The sequence below is a fragment of the Nelumbo nucifera genome, chromosome 3 (assembly GCF_055504915.1).
Source record: "Nelumbo nucifera cultivar China Antique chromosome 3, China Antique-T2T, whole genome shotgun sequence".
Lineage (NCBI taxonomy): Eukaryota > Viridiplantae > Streptophyta > Magnoliopsida > Proteales > Nelumbonaceae > Nelumbo > Nelumbo nucifera.
The window spans coordinates 57,981,690-57,998,820 of NC_142651.1; the positions used below are offsets into that span (position 1 = coordinate 57,981,690).

General features: G+C 36.1%; 1 protein-coding gene across 1 annotated transcript; it reads left to right on the forward strand.

The window, feature by feature from the left end:
- Nucleotides 1-11,355: 11,355 nt before the first annotated feature.
- Nucleotides 11,356-13,220, forward strand: LOC104602139 (uncharacterized). Its single transcript, XM_010265724.2, has 3 exons — nucleotides 11,356-11,553; nucleotides 12,470-12,595; nucleotides 12,681-13,220. The coding sequence occupies exons 1-3, from the start codon at nucleotides 11,437-11,439 to the stop codon at nucleotides 12,900-12,902; spliced, it is 465 nt and encodes a 154-aa protein (XP_010264026.1). The 5' UTR covers nucleotides 11,356-11,436; the 3' UTR covers nucleotides 12,903-13,220.
- The last annotated feature ends 3,911 nt before the right edge of the window (nucleotides 13,221-17,131 follow it).

Genomic DNA, 17,131 nt, shown 5'->3' on the forward strand with positions numbered 1-17,131 from the left:
TATACGCTCGAATAAAGCCAACAGTAGAAGAAACCTTTGAATAGTGAAAATCCAAAAGCATAAAAAACCATGGTTTTTGAACCGTCGTTGACCTGGGCAGATGGACATTTTGGCCCAAGAACCGTCTAGGCATTTGGTTCCGTTTTACCCCAACCTCGGTTCCTAGCCAAAAATCGTTGAATCGACCAATGACCCATTGATCTGGGTAGTCGAACTGTCGACCCGTTAACCCGTTCAATGGTTTTTGACCCTTTTTTAATTTTTTTTAATTGGGAAACGTCCATGCAACCGGTTCTGTTTTATCCCAATCCCGGTCCTTTGCCAAAAACCATTGAAATGGTTAATGACCCATTGACCTGGGCGGTCGAACTGTCGACCCGTTGACTCGTTCAATGGTTTTTGGCTATTTTTTTAATATTTTAATTTTTGCTGTTAGAACGGGCCATCCATTTAAACTAGACGGTCTAATTGTCAACCCGAAAATTGGTGGCCGGAACAATTCCGCTTTCAGATCGTATGATTCACATGCTCGAATGGCATAACATGTATGATACTACTTAATGGACCTCACACACTCAATTTTTTGCCTGTAATTTTTGTTGAAGAAGAAGACCAAACACACACACACACACACAAAAAGCAGAAAATGAAAAAAATGAACATACCGCACACGCTCAAATAAAGCTAATGGTAGAAGAAACCTTTGAATAGTAAAAATCCAAAAGCATAAAAAACCATGGTTTTCAAACCGTCTTTGACCCAGGCAGACGGACATTTTGGCCGAGGAACCGTCCAGGCAACCGGTTCCATTTTACCCCAATCCCGATCCCTAGCAAAAAACCGTTGAATCGATCAACGACCCATTGACTCGGGTGGCCGAACTGTCGACCCGTTAACCTGTTCAATGGTTTTAACTGTATTTTTATTTTTTTTTAATTAGGAACCGTCCAAGCAACCACGGTTCCATTTTATCCCAATCCCGGTGCCTGGCCAAAAACCGTTGAATCGGTCAATGACCACCCGAGCGGTCAAACCGTTGACCCGTTGACCCGTTCAATGGTTTTTGGTCACTTTTATTTTGTAATTTTTGTTGTCAGAATGGGCCGTCTGTTCGAACTGGATAGTTGAACCATTGACCCAAAAACTGGTGGCTAGAACGGTTCCATTTTCGGGTCATATGAGTCACACGCTTGGTTGAACCATTGCCTGTAATTTTTGTTGTAAAAACGGGTCGTCCATTCGAACGAAACAGTCGAACTATCATTTTTTTATTTTTTTAATTGGGAACCATCCAAGCAACCGGTTCTGTTTTACCCCAATCCCAGACCCTGACCAAAAATCATTGAATCGATCAATGACCCATTGACCCTAGTGGTTGAACCGTCGTCCTGTTGACCTATTCAATGGTTTTGGGCCGTTTTATTTTTTTTTTTAATTTCTATTGTCAAAATGGGTTGTCCGTTCAAACTGGACGGTCGAACCGTCGACCCAAAAATCGGTGGCCATAACGCTTTCATTTTTGGGTCATATAAGTTATGCATTCAACTGACATAACACGTATGATACTGCTTAATGGACCTCACACACTCAATTTCTTTCCTATAATTTTTGTTGTCAAAATGGGTTGTCCATTCTAACTGGACAATCGAACCGTCAACCTGAAAACCGGTGGCCAGAACGGTTCCGTAATTTTTTGCTTGTAATTTTTGTTGTTAGGATGGGCCATTCGTTCGAACTAGACAGTCGAACCGTCAACCCAAAATCAATGGCATATTATATATATATATATATATATATATTAAAGGGTTGCCATTTGGCGAAAGGGGAGACCCAACCCTATCCGTTTAATAGATATATACTAGCAGAGGGGCCCTACTTCACAGGGGCTGGAATGGAACCGTCGACCCGTTGACCCGTTGACCCAGTCCCTGGCCAAAAACCGTTGAATTGGTCCATGACCCATTGACCCGAGCGGTCGAACTGTCGAGCCGTTGACCCATTCAATTGTTTTAGGCCATCTTTTTATTTATTTTTTTTAATTGGGAACCATGTAGGCAACCAGTTCCGTTTTATCCTAATCTCGGTCCTTGGCCAAAAATCATTGAATCGGTCAATGACCCATTGACCCAGGCGGTCGAACCATTGACCCATTTAGTGTTTTTTAGTCATTTTTTTTATCTTTTTTAATTTTTTTGTCACAACGGGCCATCCGTTCGAACCAAACAGTTGAACCGTCGACCCAAAAACCAGTGGCTAGAACGATTTTGTTTTCAGGTCGTATGAGTCACATGATTGAATGACATAACATGTATGGTACTACTTAATGGACCTCACACTCAATTTTTTGCTTGTAATTTTTTGGGAACGATCTAAGCAACCAATTCCGTTTTACTCCAATCCCGGTCCCTGTCTGAAAACCGTTAAATCGGTCAATGACCCATTGACCGGAGTGGTCGAACTATTAACTCGTTGACCCATTCAATGGTTTTTGGCTGTTTTTTTATTTTTAAAAATTTTGTTCTCAGAACTGGTTGTCCATTCAAAACAGACAGTTGAACCATCAAATTGAAAACTGGTAGCTAGAACGCTTCCATTTTTGGTCATATGAGTCACATTCTCAAATGACATAACACGTATGATAATGCTTAATGGACTTTACATACTCAATTTTTTGCCTGTAATTTTTGTTGTCAGAATGGGTCGTCCATTCGAACCGGATGATCGAACCGTTGAGCCGAAAACCAGTGGTCAGAACGGTTCCATAATTTTTTGCTTGTAATTTTTGTTATCAGAATGGGCCATCCGTTCGATCTGGACGGTCGAACCGTCAGTTGTCAGAACATTAATAACAACATTTATTAATAATAGTAAGTAATTATACTATTTAATTAAATAATCATTAGTGATAGTTTTAATAATATTATTTAGTTATTTTTAATATAACAGTAAATATTAAATTTATGAATAGGATTTATTAACAATATTCATTAAATTAATAATTACCAAAATTAAATTAAATTAACAGTATTTATCAATAATAGTCAATAATTATAATATTTTATTAAATAATCAATAGCAATACTTTTAATAACGTTTTTAATTATTTTTAATACAACAATAATTACTAAATTTATTAACAATATTTATAATAACAGTAATTATTAATTATAATCACTAATTATATATGTATTAAATTACTGTAATAATCAATAATTATTAAATTAAAGTAATTTATAATAGCAGTAATAATCAGTAATGACTATTATTTATATATATATATATATATATATATAATATTTTATTAAATACTTATTAAGATCAAATAACTCACGAGTAGCTTGACACAATTTAACATTCTATAGGTACGTTTAAGGGTTTTCCCTAAACTTAAAATACAGCAAAACTTATGTCTAGGAATCCTCTTGTGGTAGAGATTGGAATTATTATAGGATCCGTAGAAAAAAATGTAAAGATAAAAAGGTTCATGATTCATACACCAATATTTTTCAACCTGTTTTTTTTTTTTGGTGGAATAACTGTTATATTAAGAAGTTAGTTGAACAGAAATTAAATAAGAAAGTTTCATGAGATTATGCATTAAATTACATTTGCAACTATATATATGCGACCAAAACAATATGGGAGTGACAAGACTACAAGAAGAAACAAAATGGCTCAGAGTGGCATGATGCTTAAGAGTGTTCTGATGGCTATTTTTGTCTTTACCTTGCTTACTTCCTCAGGTAATTCCATTATTTATTCTTTGTTATTGGGGTTAAGGAATTCTAATCCCATAGCATGTTACTTATAGGTCCTTGCATGGGGACATAAGACTGGTGTTGGATCTAGCCAGTAGGGGGTGTCAATTGGACTGATTTGGCCCAATCCGATCCAGTCCAATGTCAGTCCATTACATACGGATCAGGTCCAATCAAATTCAATAAATATTTTGGTCCATTTTGGATCGGTCTAATTCTATGTTTAGACCGTCCAATCTGTTTAAATTTGTTTCAATTTAGATTAATTCTAACCTAAATCTGGTCCATTGACACCTACATTCCAATCTCCCATAAATGGACTAGATATTGATTCAATCCAATCCAATTCAATATAAATTCATTATGGATGGACTAGGTCCAATCAAATCCAATAAATACTTTGGATCATTAAATCTGAATTGGTCCAATTCAATATCTTGTTGGTCCGCCAAATCAGTCTAAATTAATTTTGATTTGACAGGATCCAATCCAAAACCGATCCATTGACACCCCTAATACTAGCTAGGGCCCATACAATTCCCATTTCCCCAATGTCAAATATTTCATCCCACATTTTGTGTATTCTAATGAAATTAATTTCTATATTGCAGCACAAGGAATCGAAGAAAAGGCTACTGCATGGGTTTATTGCCAAGGGCCATGCTCAAATTTCCCTGATTGCCAAGCGACCTGTATTTCAAGAGGTTTCCCTAAAGGTGGAAAATGTATTCAACCAGGTGCTGGTGCAGCTTCTACTTGTTGTTGTTCTAATTGATGAAACTTTGGGTAGTCCTACCCTCGTCTAAACAATCTTGTTTCCAATAAGTGAGAGGGAGGGTTCTTTTTCAGATGCTAATTTTGTAGCATTTCATTCTCTTTATTAATTTGGAAAATCAAAAGGGTTGTGCCAAATAAAATTTCTGATATATCTATCTTTTTCAGAGCTCGCATCTCCTAAAATTTTTGTTCTGTACACTAACTAATAAAACTAATAAGAATTCATGAATATTTACCGGGCGGTTCTGATTGCTTAGTCCCAAGAAAGTGAATGTTCTGATATCATAATCACCCACTCTCATTTCTTTTTTGTTATGCCTCACCAATTAAAACCACCTCAGTGAATTTTGATGAATTATCATTTAATTTGGTAGAATTTAACACCTTCAACAGCTGATGAATGAGGTTTTCCACCACAAACCCAATTTGTATAAGGAGCTAAGTCCTAGATGGAAGACATTCTGGCAGTAGGGCTGCAAGTCGGGCTAGGTTGGGTCGGGTTGGGGCCAATTCTATCTCAACCTTAAGTTCTACACCCTAACCTTAATCCAACCTGACCAATCTAACCCTAACTAAATTTCTTCGACTTTCACTATATATATTAATCCTATATTTTTTTAGTATTTGTTTGTTGATGTTTTTTTTTTTCTTTTGATACAAAATTCAGAAAAACAAGTGCTAGAAATGACTATAGTTTATTATGAGTTATGACTTATGATAGATCTTTCTTGAGTGGCAAACAACATAGAGGAGATGAAGAATAAAATTTTCAAAAAAATATAAAATAATGTTATTAAGGTTTTAAATCTTTCTGATTATGATTAAGTGAAGTGATTATCTTAAAAGAAATACATAATACTATGTGGTGGGGGCTATACAAATATCATGCATCTAAACAAATCAATATATATTATATATTACATATAACATATATTTATATATTACATGTACTATAGAGTCGGGTTCGGGTTGAGTCTGGTTGGCTAAGGGGTCAAACCTAACCCAACCCGAAGTAAAGTCGGGTTCATGAATTTCAACCCTAACTCTAACCCGACATCAATCCGACCCAACCTAATCCAACTTTTTCAGGTTGGGTTAAGATTGGGTTCGGGCCAACCTGGCCCAAGTTGCAGCCTTATCTAGCAGTTGAAAATAGTTTTGGGCAATATAAATATATTTGCTTAGATGCTGATTAGATGTCTATCCTCTTCCAATTGATTTGATTTAGTGGGTACAGACCACCTTAATTAGTGGCAACCCCAACTAATTACATGCTGATCAGATGTCTATCATATTCCAATTAATTGGACAATTTGGACAAATTGATAAAGTGTTTATTAGTCTACCATGCACCCTTTCTGATTCTAGCTCGATGGGATGAAGAAATTAAGGTTCAACTTTGAAGAAAACAAAGCAAAATACATCTTAATCCCCTTAACATTCTGCAAATCTGGTTCTTGTAACAAGTAATCTAATTCATGGTACAATTTTGTTTTCATAATTTCATACATTCTAGATATCTCAAGAGATAGTAGCACCATTTAACCAGTTGTTTTAATAATAATTTGGATAAAGATGTTGTGCTTTCGTTGAGATATGCAATTAATTAGATCTACCCATTTCTGTGGTTCTTCTGTTATTAATAATGTTATTGTTATTGGGGTTTCATTATTACTGTAAATATTTAAGTGATAGAGTTTTATATATAATCTGCAGTAGAGCTTTCATGGTAACTCTTCACAAGACAATGACATAGGAAAAGATCTTTCATATTGGGATTCCAAAACTGTCAAATAACTCACATCCTAGATGAGGAACTATATGACTAAGCAAAAGGAATCATTAAAGAAGGATATAAACTATGAAATTTTCTAGTAGCCCCATTTCTTCCAATCAAACCAATTTTGAAACCCTAGGTATTTCATGGGCTCAGAAACAATTAATTCTCCTGAACTAATTAGTGAGAAAACTCAGGTTATGTTCAAGTTTAAGAAATGGGGAAAAGTGAGGCAGAGTTTTAAACAAAAACCCGTAAGTTAAAAATGATAAAAGCTGAACAGGACGACACTACTAAGAAGAAACTTTACATGAGGAGAAACTTAACCCTATTAATATGAACTTGATTTTTATAGTTTTTTTTTTTTCTTTCACCTAAACATTGTAACCACTTAACAGAAAGATAGATCGCAGATGGGTCCAGAGCCTCCATAAAAAAATCAGGATGCTAAGAGTGTTCATGTTCTTGCCAAGTCGAATAATCGATTTTAAATTTTATCAACTTATACAATCGAAATCATTCAAATGACAACATATCTCGTTCCCCAATCCCATGATTTTAAAACCGTTCTGAAACCCCAGGCTTTTGATTGGTAATATATATTTTCCTTGATTCAGTAACTTGAGTTTAGAGTTTTATAGTCTCAGAACTCAAGGCATTTTGATTTCTAACAAATGTCTGAGAATTAAGGATATTGAGTCGATTATAATGAAAACTAAAGAAAAGTGAAGGCTGGAAAGCTAAAACGCTATTGGATGGAGGTAACAAGTGTATTACAAAGTATGCCAATCCATGCTACTTCACTTCCTAAGGCATTCACAGAATTCACCTCCTAAGGCAGTCATTCACACATTCTAACAGGGTGGATCCTTGTCACAAATGAGAATTCAGGGGGCTCAGTTTTACTAGCCCTAAAATTTAACCAAAGATTAATTTTCAGAAAAAAAAATCTGGCATAATTGAACTACTAAATGCAACAAAACTTTTGCCAAGTGTTCAGTTTATCATTTTAGTTTTCTTACCAAAAGTGAAGTAATTAGCGATGGAAATTTTCCCCGTCAAACTGGGGTCTCGCCCTGCCCTACCCCAGATGAGGTGGGTTTTCCCCGATTTTAAATGGGGCGGGGTAAGGATGGGGTTTGTATATAATTCTCTGAATCTAATGGTAAATTAGTGAAGTATTCCTAAATTTGATATTGATTTTTGAAATATCTCTAAATTTTTCTCAAATTCTTAAAATTCTAAGGTCCCATAATTCCATTTATAAAGTACCGCAAAGTTATCATAATCCAATTCTTAAAATACCCCCAAATTCACATAGTCTTATCTATAAAACATTCACAAATTAGATTATTATTAGGTGGTTGCCCCAGGGCAGTGAAAATTTGGGGACTCCCTATCCCTGATGGGGAGTGGATGCCCACCCCGAACACGCGTCGCCACCGGGGATGGGGTAGAGTGCCTTAACTACGGGGTGGGGATGAGGAGGGGGTGTCTTGCCCCAAACCTATCCTATTTCCATTCTTAGAAATGATATACAAATTTTGGTGAAATTTAAAAAGTAAAAACATGTCTAAGCATCTGTTTGGCTGATTGCAGAGCTAGAAAAGGGCACCACGTGGTGGATTCCGTGGCCGCCCTCTTCGGACCCCGTCAACATCAACCGCATGATGGAAGAGCATGATCGAGGAGTGTCCCACATGGATAAGGAAATGGACTCTATCGGGAAAGAGGGAACCTCCTTGAAGACCTCAGCGGAGAGATTGATGTGCAAGGCCTTCGTCGCGACCCTCCACGGAATAGCCAGAACAAGGTACGCCTCGCTCCTATCGCAATTCATAGCCTCCTAGGAGCAGTTGGAAGCATAGTTCCTAGCACAATTCACCACTAGCAAGAGGCATTGGAAGACCTCATCTAGCCTCATGCAAGTCCATCAGAGGAAAGGAGAATCCTTGAGAGACTACTTGGCAAGTGTGTTAGCTAGCCTCATGCAAGTGTGAAGAACTGCTTCACACTAATGCACCCCTAGCCTGAGCTCCACCGGTCGGGGTCATCATAGTCATCTCGGGCAGGATGGCCTCCGGATGAGAGAGCAGCTTGACCAGCAAGGCCTATGCTAGGCTACATCAAGTCGAAGACAGGAAATCAAAGAGACCGAGGCAAGACACCCCCATTACTTTTACCAGCGACACTCTTTTCATAACCGCCAAGATCGCCAATTCGAGGTATGAATGATACTAGTGGACACAAGGAGCTCGGCCAATATCCTCTTTGAAGAGGCCTTCAAACAGCTTGGCATCGGGAAAGACCGCCTCACACTGGTCAACACCCCTCTGGTAGGATTCTCTAGATAATCATTAATACCTTAAGGGAAGATTGCTCTACCATTGTTGATAGGTAATGGCCTCATCACTACCACAGCGATGGTGGATTTCATTGTCATCCGCACCCAGTCACTATACAACGCCATCATCAGCGGACCGACGCTGCATGCATTGCAAGCCTTAGTCTCCATGTACCACTTATCCGTAAAGTTCCAAACCCCTTACGAAATAGGCGTGTGAAATTTCGGGTTGGGCCGATTTAGGCTCGGGTTGGGCCCACCCAAGTTGCATCCCTATTTTGGGGTAGTTCAGGTATTTTGGAAGTTTTTGAAGGAAAATGTGCCTAAAGGTGGTAAGAACATGGGTATTTTAAGGAGAGGGAGAATAAAGGGTATTTTGGGTATTCTAAGGGTTCTCAGCGGTGATATAGTCCAAGGAGGTAAATTTAGGGGCATTTTGGGTAGGATGAAGGGTGAGGGGTATTTTGAGGGTTTTCAAGGGCAAAATAGTCTAAATGGTGTGAACTTGGGGTATTCTAGGTAAGAGGGAAGGTGGGGCATTTTAGGTATTTTGTGGGTTTTCAAGGGTAAAATGGGAGTTTGGGGGTATTCTAGAAGGAAGAAGGGTGGGAGTGTTCTAAATATTTTGAGGTTTTTGGGGTGTTCTAATAAAAGTTGCTAACAAGGGAATATTTTGATCCAAGGGTTAACAACTTTTGAGTGGCCAGGATTCACTCAAGAAAGGCTACTGTGTTGGTGCTATATCACAAGAAAGTTGTGTAAGTGGACAACAACTTGTGAAATAGAACATTGCTTCGTTTGAAGGGTAAGGATGGAATTTTTAGGTGAAATTTGGTAAGATGGGATTTTTGAGGGTCCCAAACTTATTGGCTAGGTGAAATGGGTCTAAAGAGGCCTGCATATAGGGGAATTATGAGATCATGGTTCTTGAATAATGAGAATAGTTGAAAAAGAATCTTACTTCGATCAAGGATCAAATGAAGTAGCATTGAGATAAAACTTGATAGGCAAGGGTTTTAGGGTACATAGAGTCTTTTAATACTGTCCAATTGATTATATGAAATGTTTATATGGGCGATCTACGGTTTAAGGGGGTAAGGTGCTCAATTTTGGGTGATGACACTAAGATGCCAGATAGGATACAATGGCAAGGGTTCGAATTCTCTCTCACATATTTTTACTGTATATGATTCTTATGAAATATATAAGATATATTTACTAAATATATATTGGATTTATAATGAGGTATTGGGAGCGGGTACCTGCATTAAATATAATTGGATTTGGGTACCAAGTACGCTAAGGTCAAAATCCAAAGCTGCCCAAACCCTTAAGGATTTTGATAAGCAGATCCTATTAGGGTAGAGACAGGTTGGGTACTCAAAAATTTTAGCAAAATTGCCATCTATTAGGGTGGAGACAGGTTGGGTACTCCAAAATTTTAGCAAAATTGCCATCCCTAAACCCGGTCCCAACACAATTATAAACTGAACATACATTGTAGAACTAGACCCTATATAACAATAGGATCAGTTCATTTTGGTTCCATTGGACCACCCGATCCATTAACAACCCCAGAACTAGAGATGCAATTTGGGCGGGCTCGGATTAGATCTTTGTAAAATTTGAATGGGCTTGACTCAAAGGCCCAAGCTCGAAGTAGTAGCAAAATGCTAATTCAAACCAACCCAAATTGTACAACTAAGCAGAACTGCAAACCCTCTACAAATCCATTCAATCATAACTCAAGGGGATTTGAATCTTGTCATTAGTTGTGTCAGAGGTCTGACCTCTCCACCTTGGAACCTAAGGAATATCATTTTAGACTGCTTGAAGATGAAAATAAAGGAGAAAATGGATTGTAGAGTTAGGTACAGGACCTTGATTTGTTTCCTTAAATCTTTGTAATCTCCCCGGGACCTTTCATTTTATTTGTTTGATGTTTGGGGGCGTGCTACCCCGGTATTAGAGCTGCAAACGGATTCAGTAAGGGCATATCCGATTCGATCTGTTAAGAAAATCCGATTGATCCGAATCTAATAAGGATCTGTCGGATTTTCGAAAGCATGATTCGAATTCGAATTTGAATATTCGATTCAATTAAAATTATATTTAATAACGTAATATAAATAATATATTATATTATTTATATAATATAGTAATATATGAAAATATATAATATATAATTATATAAATAATATATAGAATATACATATATAATGTTTCATAATTATCAGTTCGGGTTACAGCGTATTGAACCAGCCAATATCTAAATTCAACCCGTTAGGATCAACTATTCCGATATGATTTATTAGGATCAAGAGGAATATCCAAATCTGCCACTTAACAGATCGATATCGGATTCAAATCGGATCTTATCCGACTTATTTGCAGCCCTATCCGGTATTGTATAGCACCATTTGTTTCTATCAAAAATAAAAAAGCTAAACAAAACAAACCAACTCTCCGACATGAACTGGCATACGTGGAACCCCATTACAACGAGATGTAAAATACTTGAAATACGCAGAGTTTCCCGCTCTCATGCCAATATTTGATGCAGTCAAACGAAAAAGGTCCAAAGTAGACCGAACCCTGGCAATAAGAGAACAAACCGGATCCTACCGAATGTGCAGACGGTTATCTAAACATAGAGAAAGAACTCCCAACCCTCCCTTATATATATATATATATATACAGAACGAAGAAACACAGAGACAAAGTGCTCGATCATTTCTGTCTGCTGCATTACTCCTGACAAAGAGGAAGAAGAAATTAAAATGGCAAGCATGAGTCTAGCAACCTCCCTTATCAAATTCCGTCCCATTGGATCTTCTGCCGTTACAAGAAGCGATTGGAGACCCAGGAGCTTCACGGTATCCCCAAGACCTCTTCAAGTGAGTTGCACTTCTTCAATTCTTAGTTAGATATATAGACATGAATTAATCTATCCATTGTTACCATCAATTCAAGGAATTCGGATTTGATCCTCACAAAATTTGTCTAATATTCTCAATGCACGGCTGCAATTGTTGTGAAGATGGTGTGAGGATGAGTTTTATGAAAACAAAATTTAATTTTAATTCCCAATGGAAATGGGTTCTTCAAAACTCCAAAATTTTTTAATTAAAAGTTTTTTGAATAAAAAGAATTACTTGAAATAAAGAAAGATTTTAAATATATTTTCATATATAATATAAATAATTGAAGTCGGGGTGGAGTGAAAATTTCACTCTCATCCCCATCCCAGATCAGATATTCCTATTAATCACCGTCCCATCCCCACCAAGGCCGTCTCCATATGCCCTATAGGATTAAGTTGAGAAATAGGGATTTATGAAAAAATTGTCATCCCTAATTCTATACTCTTGTGACATTTTATTAAAGAATAGCAATGTATTCAAGGACCTCACCTAACAATTTAAGCTTTTAGATTGAGAAATAGGGATTTATGAAAAAATTGTCATCCCTAATTCTATACTCTTGTGACATTTTATTAAAGAATAGCAACTTATTCAAGGACCTCACCTAACAATTTAAGCTTTTAAGTTGAATGGTTTTTGGAGATGGTATCAGAGCTACTTTGATCAAGTGGTCTACTTTGACCAAATGGTCTACTTTTAGGTTAAATGATTCTTTGAAATATGTGGTTTTCAAAAATTAATAGTCTTTTTATATCAAATCAATCAATGCTTTACAATTAAAAAGAGGTGTAAGGCATTGTGTGTTGAACAGCAAGAGAAATAAGTGTGTTCGCTTGGGTGGTGCATTTTAAAACTGACTGCTGAAATGAGTTTTGAGTCTCATTCACAGGCAAGCGCACAAAATGAAGCTTCGAATGCTTGCGATAAGGGCGTCAATGCTGCAAAACAAGGGGCCAGAGAAGTGAAGAGGACTGGTGAAGAAATAAAAGATAAGGCCAGCTCTGCTGTTGAACAGGTGATGTTCGATTTAATTACTCACAGACTGAGACTACTTCAGATGTTGAGATGATCACAATTATAAGAAATTGTTGTAATTCTAGGCAACCCAGAAAACAAAAGAGGTGGCAGGCAAGGCATCAGACACTGCACAGGACCTCACTGAGAAAGCGAAGCAGACAGCCCAAGATGCCTGGGGATCAGCCAAGGAGACCGCCCAAAACATCAAGGACACGGCGGTTGACAAGAAAGACGAAGCAAAGGAGTTCATCAAAGATAATGCTGAGGCCGTCAAGCGTTCCATGAACACCAAGAATAGGAATTGATTATTGATATATATGTTTTAATTTCTTCATGTTTCATTGCTGCTCATCATCTTCCTTCTGTACCAACATATAAGTATGGTCTACTGTCTCGATTGTATGGTTGATGGAATAATTTTTACTCCTTTCCTTCAAGACTTGGATTTGTAGAAATGATGAATTCATGATCGTTTCCAGCTGCATGCAGCAACAAATTAAGTTGTTCACACTAGCCAAAAGTGAAGAGTTTCTTCGGCAAATTAATTAAAGAAATTATCATCTCCAATTGTATTTGTTTTTGTTAATTTCTTCAATTCTCAGTTTCTCACCGTCGTAAAAGTATATTCGGACTCACTTGATAAGAAAGTTTGGTTGATGCCACAAGTTGGAATAAATTAGAGGGACACATTACAGTCAAAATCATCAAACAAGTCTATGATTTCAACATGGAATATGTACGTACGGTTTCGATTAGAACTGCTTTTTGATAGAGAATAATAAGCCCAAGTTTAAAACAGAGAAAAAACCCACATGAGAAATAGTGTAAATGAGATTAAGGCTGCGTTTTGAAATGATGCAAATAAGTGTGAATGCAAATATGTAGAGAGTGTAGAACGGTTTATATAAATTGTAAAGTTAGTTGGATTAATTTTGTACAGACAAATTTATCTTCTTACCAAATTGACTTTTAGATGCAAACACAAATTCCAATAAAGCATATGCCTTTTTTTTATCAAAAACCCGCTTGAATACAAATTTACTTCTTTCTTATCGATATACTTTTACATCTTATTATCAATGTGAATATGCATTGATATGTCATTTGTCAATGCATAAATGTAATGTTGTCAAAAATAAACAAAAGCGAACTAGAGTGTAAATTTACCCCGAACCAGGATTTACACTCCATTTGTATCGTTTCCAAATGCAGCCTAAGGGATTTATGGGGTGTTACTAAAATCTGAAAGTTTTTGATATTGCCACATTAGGGAAAAAGCTAAAAACATGCATGCTTTTGATCTCTAAAGGCAAAAACAAATTGGTTTTGTTTCAAAATATAACACATGAACCATCAAAATAATGGTTTTCAAAATACAAACAAAAATCTTTGCATACGTAAAAAATATAGATTTATGGAGCATTGATTTTAAATAACCAAATAAAAATATGTTTTTAAAACCAGAAATTCAATAACACGTTTTTTGTGTTTTTGTTTTGAGAAACATTCAGTTTTCAACCAAATAGGGTTTTCATTTACTTTTGGAATTGACAAGAAAAACAATTCAAATTGTAGAATACACCCTTTCCCTTAGGCTGTGTTTGGTTGCAATGCAAATAAAATTGCATTGATGTGAAATTGTGGCAGTGCAAATGATTTAAGTGTAAATTTTGACCTATTTTTGTTTTAAATTTTAACTTATTTTGTTTGATTGCATTTCATATGAAGTAAATTAAGACATGAAGCAGAATAAAGTAAAACCCAAAACAAAAGTAAATGATAATTTGCAGTTTTTTCATTTGCACTCCCATGCATTTATATACTAGTGCAAATAAAATTGCACTACAACCAAATACAGCCTTAGTCTAACATAGGTAATGATTGACGGACAGAGCAATGTAATTAGCATTTTTACCTTATTTGACTTTGATTCTATTGCCGTCCAAAACCAGGCAATAGATGAGAGAGGAGGGAAAGCTGAAAATCGGATAGGCTGATGAGAGAGGGTATGGATTAAGCTGTTCCAATGGCACTTGCAAGAAAAATAGACAATAAATGGATGAGGAGATGCCAAATTTAACCCAGGAGGCCAGATCGGTGATCTTATTACTACTCGTATTGTGAGAGGTCAGCTTGGTCAAAGAAAGTAGTCCTACTATTTATAAGAATAGTAGATCTGTTCATGGGCCAGATCGGGCTTTCACTTGTCATTAAGAGAAATATGCTAGGCCCGAGCCCGAGCCCAGCCCGACCAACGGGCCTATAACTTGGGCCTGAGCCCAAGCCCGAAGCCCGACCTAATAAAAAAAATAATAATTTTCCCTATTCAAATTATTTTTTCCTATTTAAATGAATAATGGGCCTACAAGATGGTTTTTTTCCCCTTTCTTTTATATTTTAAAACATAGTTTTACATTCTTAAATCAAAAAATTTATTCAAATGGACATAATCACATTATTCACTTTTAAGTCTAATATTAGGTCGGGTCGGGCCGGGCTATTTTGATAAAACCCGAGCCTGACTCGAATTTATTGCGGGCCGGGCTTTTTGGCCCGAATTTAAGCCCACGGGCCTATAACCACGTTCAAGCCCATTCGGGGGCCGGGCCGGCCCGCCGAACCATCCGGCCCATGAACAGGTCTAACTGAGACCCATTGCTCCACTACCTTTGGTAGTGTAAGAATGACAACTTTATCAAGATAAACTTTCCCAAGTGTATCCATTGGTTATGAAGTTTTAAGTCCATGTTATAACAATCATGTGGTCTCATACATAATACTTATATAAACTAAGAATATTTAGTAGAACAACTCAACACATGAAATAAATATTCTTTTAATCATAACAAAAGTATGTATAACAACAAAAAAAAAACAATTCACATTGTAGAACACACTCCCTTAGTCTCTTAGACGCATAGATCACAAGTAATAATTGATAGACAAAAGCAAAGTTATTAACATTTTCTTTGGTTGATTTTGATTCTTCTATTATATTGTATAACAGTATCACCTATCACCTATGAGAGAGAACATAAGTGTAAATGGAAGAGGCTAAAATTTGAGAGATGAAAGGAAGTAGTCTAAAAGAAGAAAAGGCTATTAAACATCTAGAGGGGGAGAAGTTTCAAGGAGATTAGGGTTTTTTCTACTTCCATAAATTCTTTCTAAAATGTAATTGTAGTAGTTTGTATCACTAACCAAAAAATGTTTCTTTTCAGAAAATTAAAAAGAAAACAATCAATGGTAGCAATTTGCTTGGGTTCAATAAATACAATAGATTATATAGTAATTTTTCCTTAAAGTTCAGTTTGGAAAAAGGAAGGTTAAGTTTGGAAAGAGTCTAAATACAAATATGCACAATACAAATACATACGAAATAATACAAAATACAAGATTTTATACTCTACATATTTGTATTTGTACTCCTTCCGAACTGAGCCTAAAACATCCAAATTAGTCGAACCTATCTTAGCTCAATTTCGGTATACAGCTTGGTGGGCTTGGTTTGATGCTTGGGCATGGCTGAGCCAAAATATGAAATTTTGGGTGGGTTTTGTGTAATATTGTTCTATTAAGTTCTTTTTTTCTAAGTAATTAAGCGGAATTCTATAACCAACTGAATATCTTGAATATCTTGAAGATGAATTCATCTTACTGATCAGCTTATTGAAACACAAAATACATAAAAGACCATTATTGTCTTGGGCATATAAGCCATAGGATATGTATATATATTTAGATAAGCTTATTAAAGAATATTTTTGTTTATTTTTTCAACAAAATGAAATAAAAGCTAAAGAGTATTATTTGTAACATATCTTAAAAAGCTCTACTCTGAATTATATATATATAGAGAGAGAGAGATGTGTAAATCACCAATCCACCATATTTTCCGGGCTAAAGATTTACTGATTGATCTACTGAATTGATTCCTATGACCAAGAAGGAAAATCTGAAGTTAAATTTATTATGTCAGCTTTTTAAATGAAATTATGGGCAGAAATGTAAACTGAAGTTTTCTTTTCATCTAATATATTTTGTTTATTAACATGCAAATCACTTTCTCCTTGAGACACTAAAATTTTATCTTTTATCTAATAAAAAAAACCTCAAAAAGTTCAAGTTACAAGACAAACTATTAAAAAATATGAACTAAAACATAAGAATGAAATTATATTAAAAACAGATACCATTTTGACCTTGAATTAATTCACTATGATGGACCTGGGCTCCAATGGTTGGAAGACCAGATTGAGCCACCTGGCTGAACCAGGAAAACTTAGACCTGGACACGTCTTCACTGTGAAAACCGTGAATCAGATAGCTTTTTGGCTCGGTCTGGTCTTCAGAACTTAACAAAGGGAAACCTTCAAATTTGAAAAGCCAAAAATGGCTCATCATATCAGGCTTTTGTGCAACATTATCAAAGACAAAAGAAATATATATATCATTTCATCTGCACTGCAGATATAAAAGAGAAAAAGGCAAAATCTGAAACAAAAAATAAAATCAGAATTTCATTCAAATAATT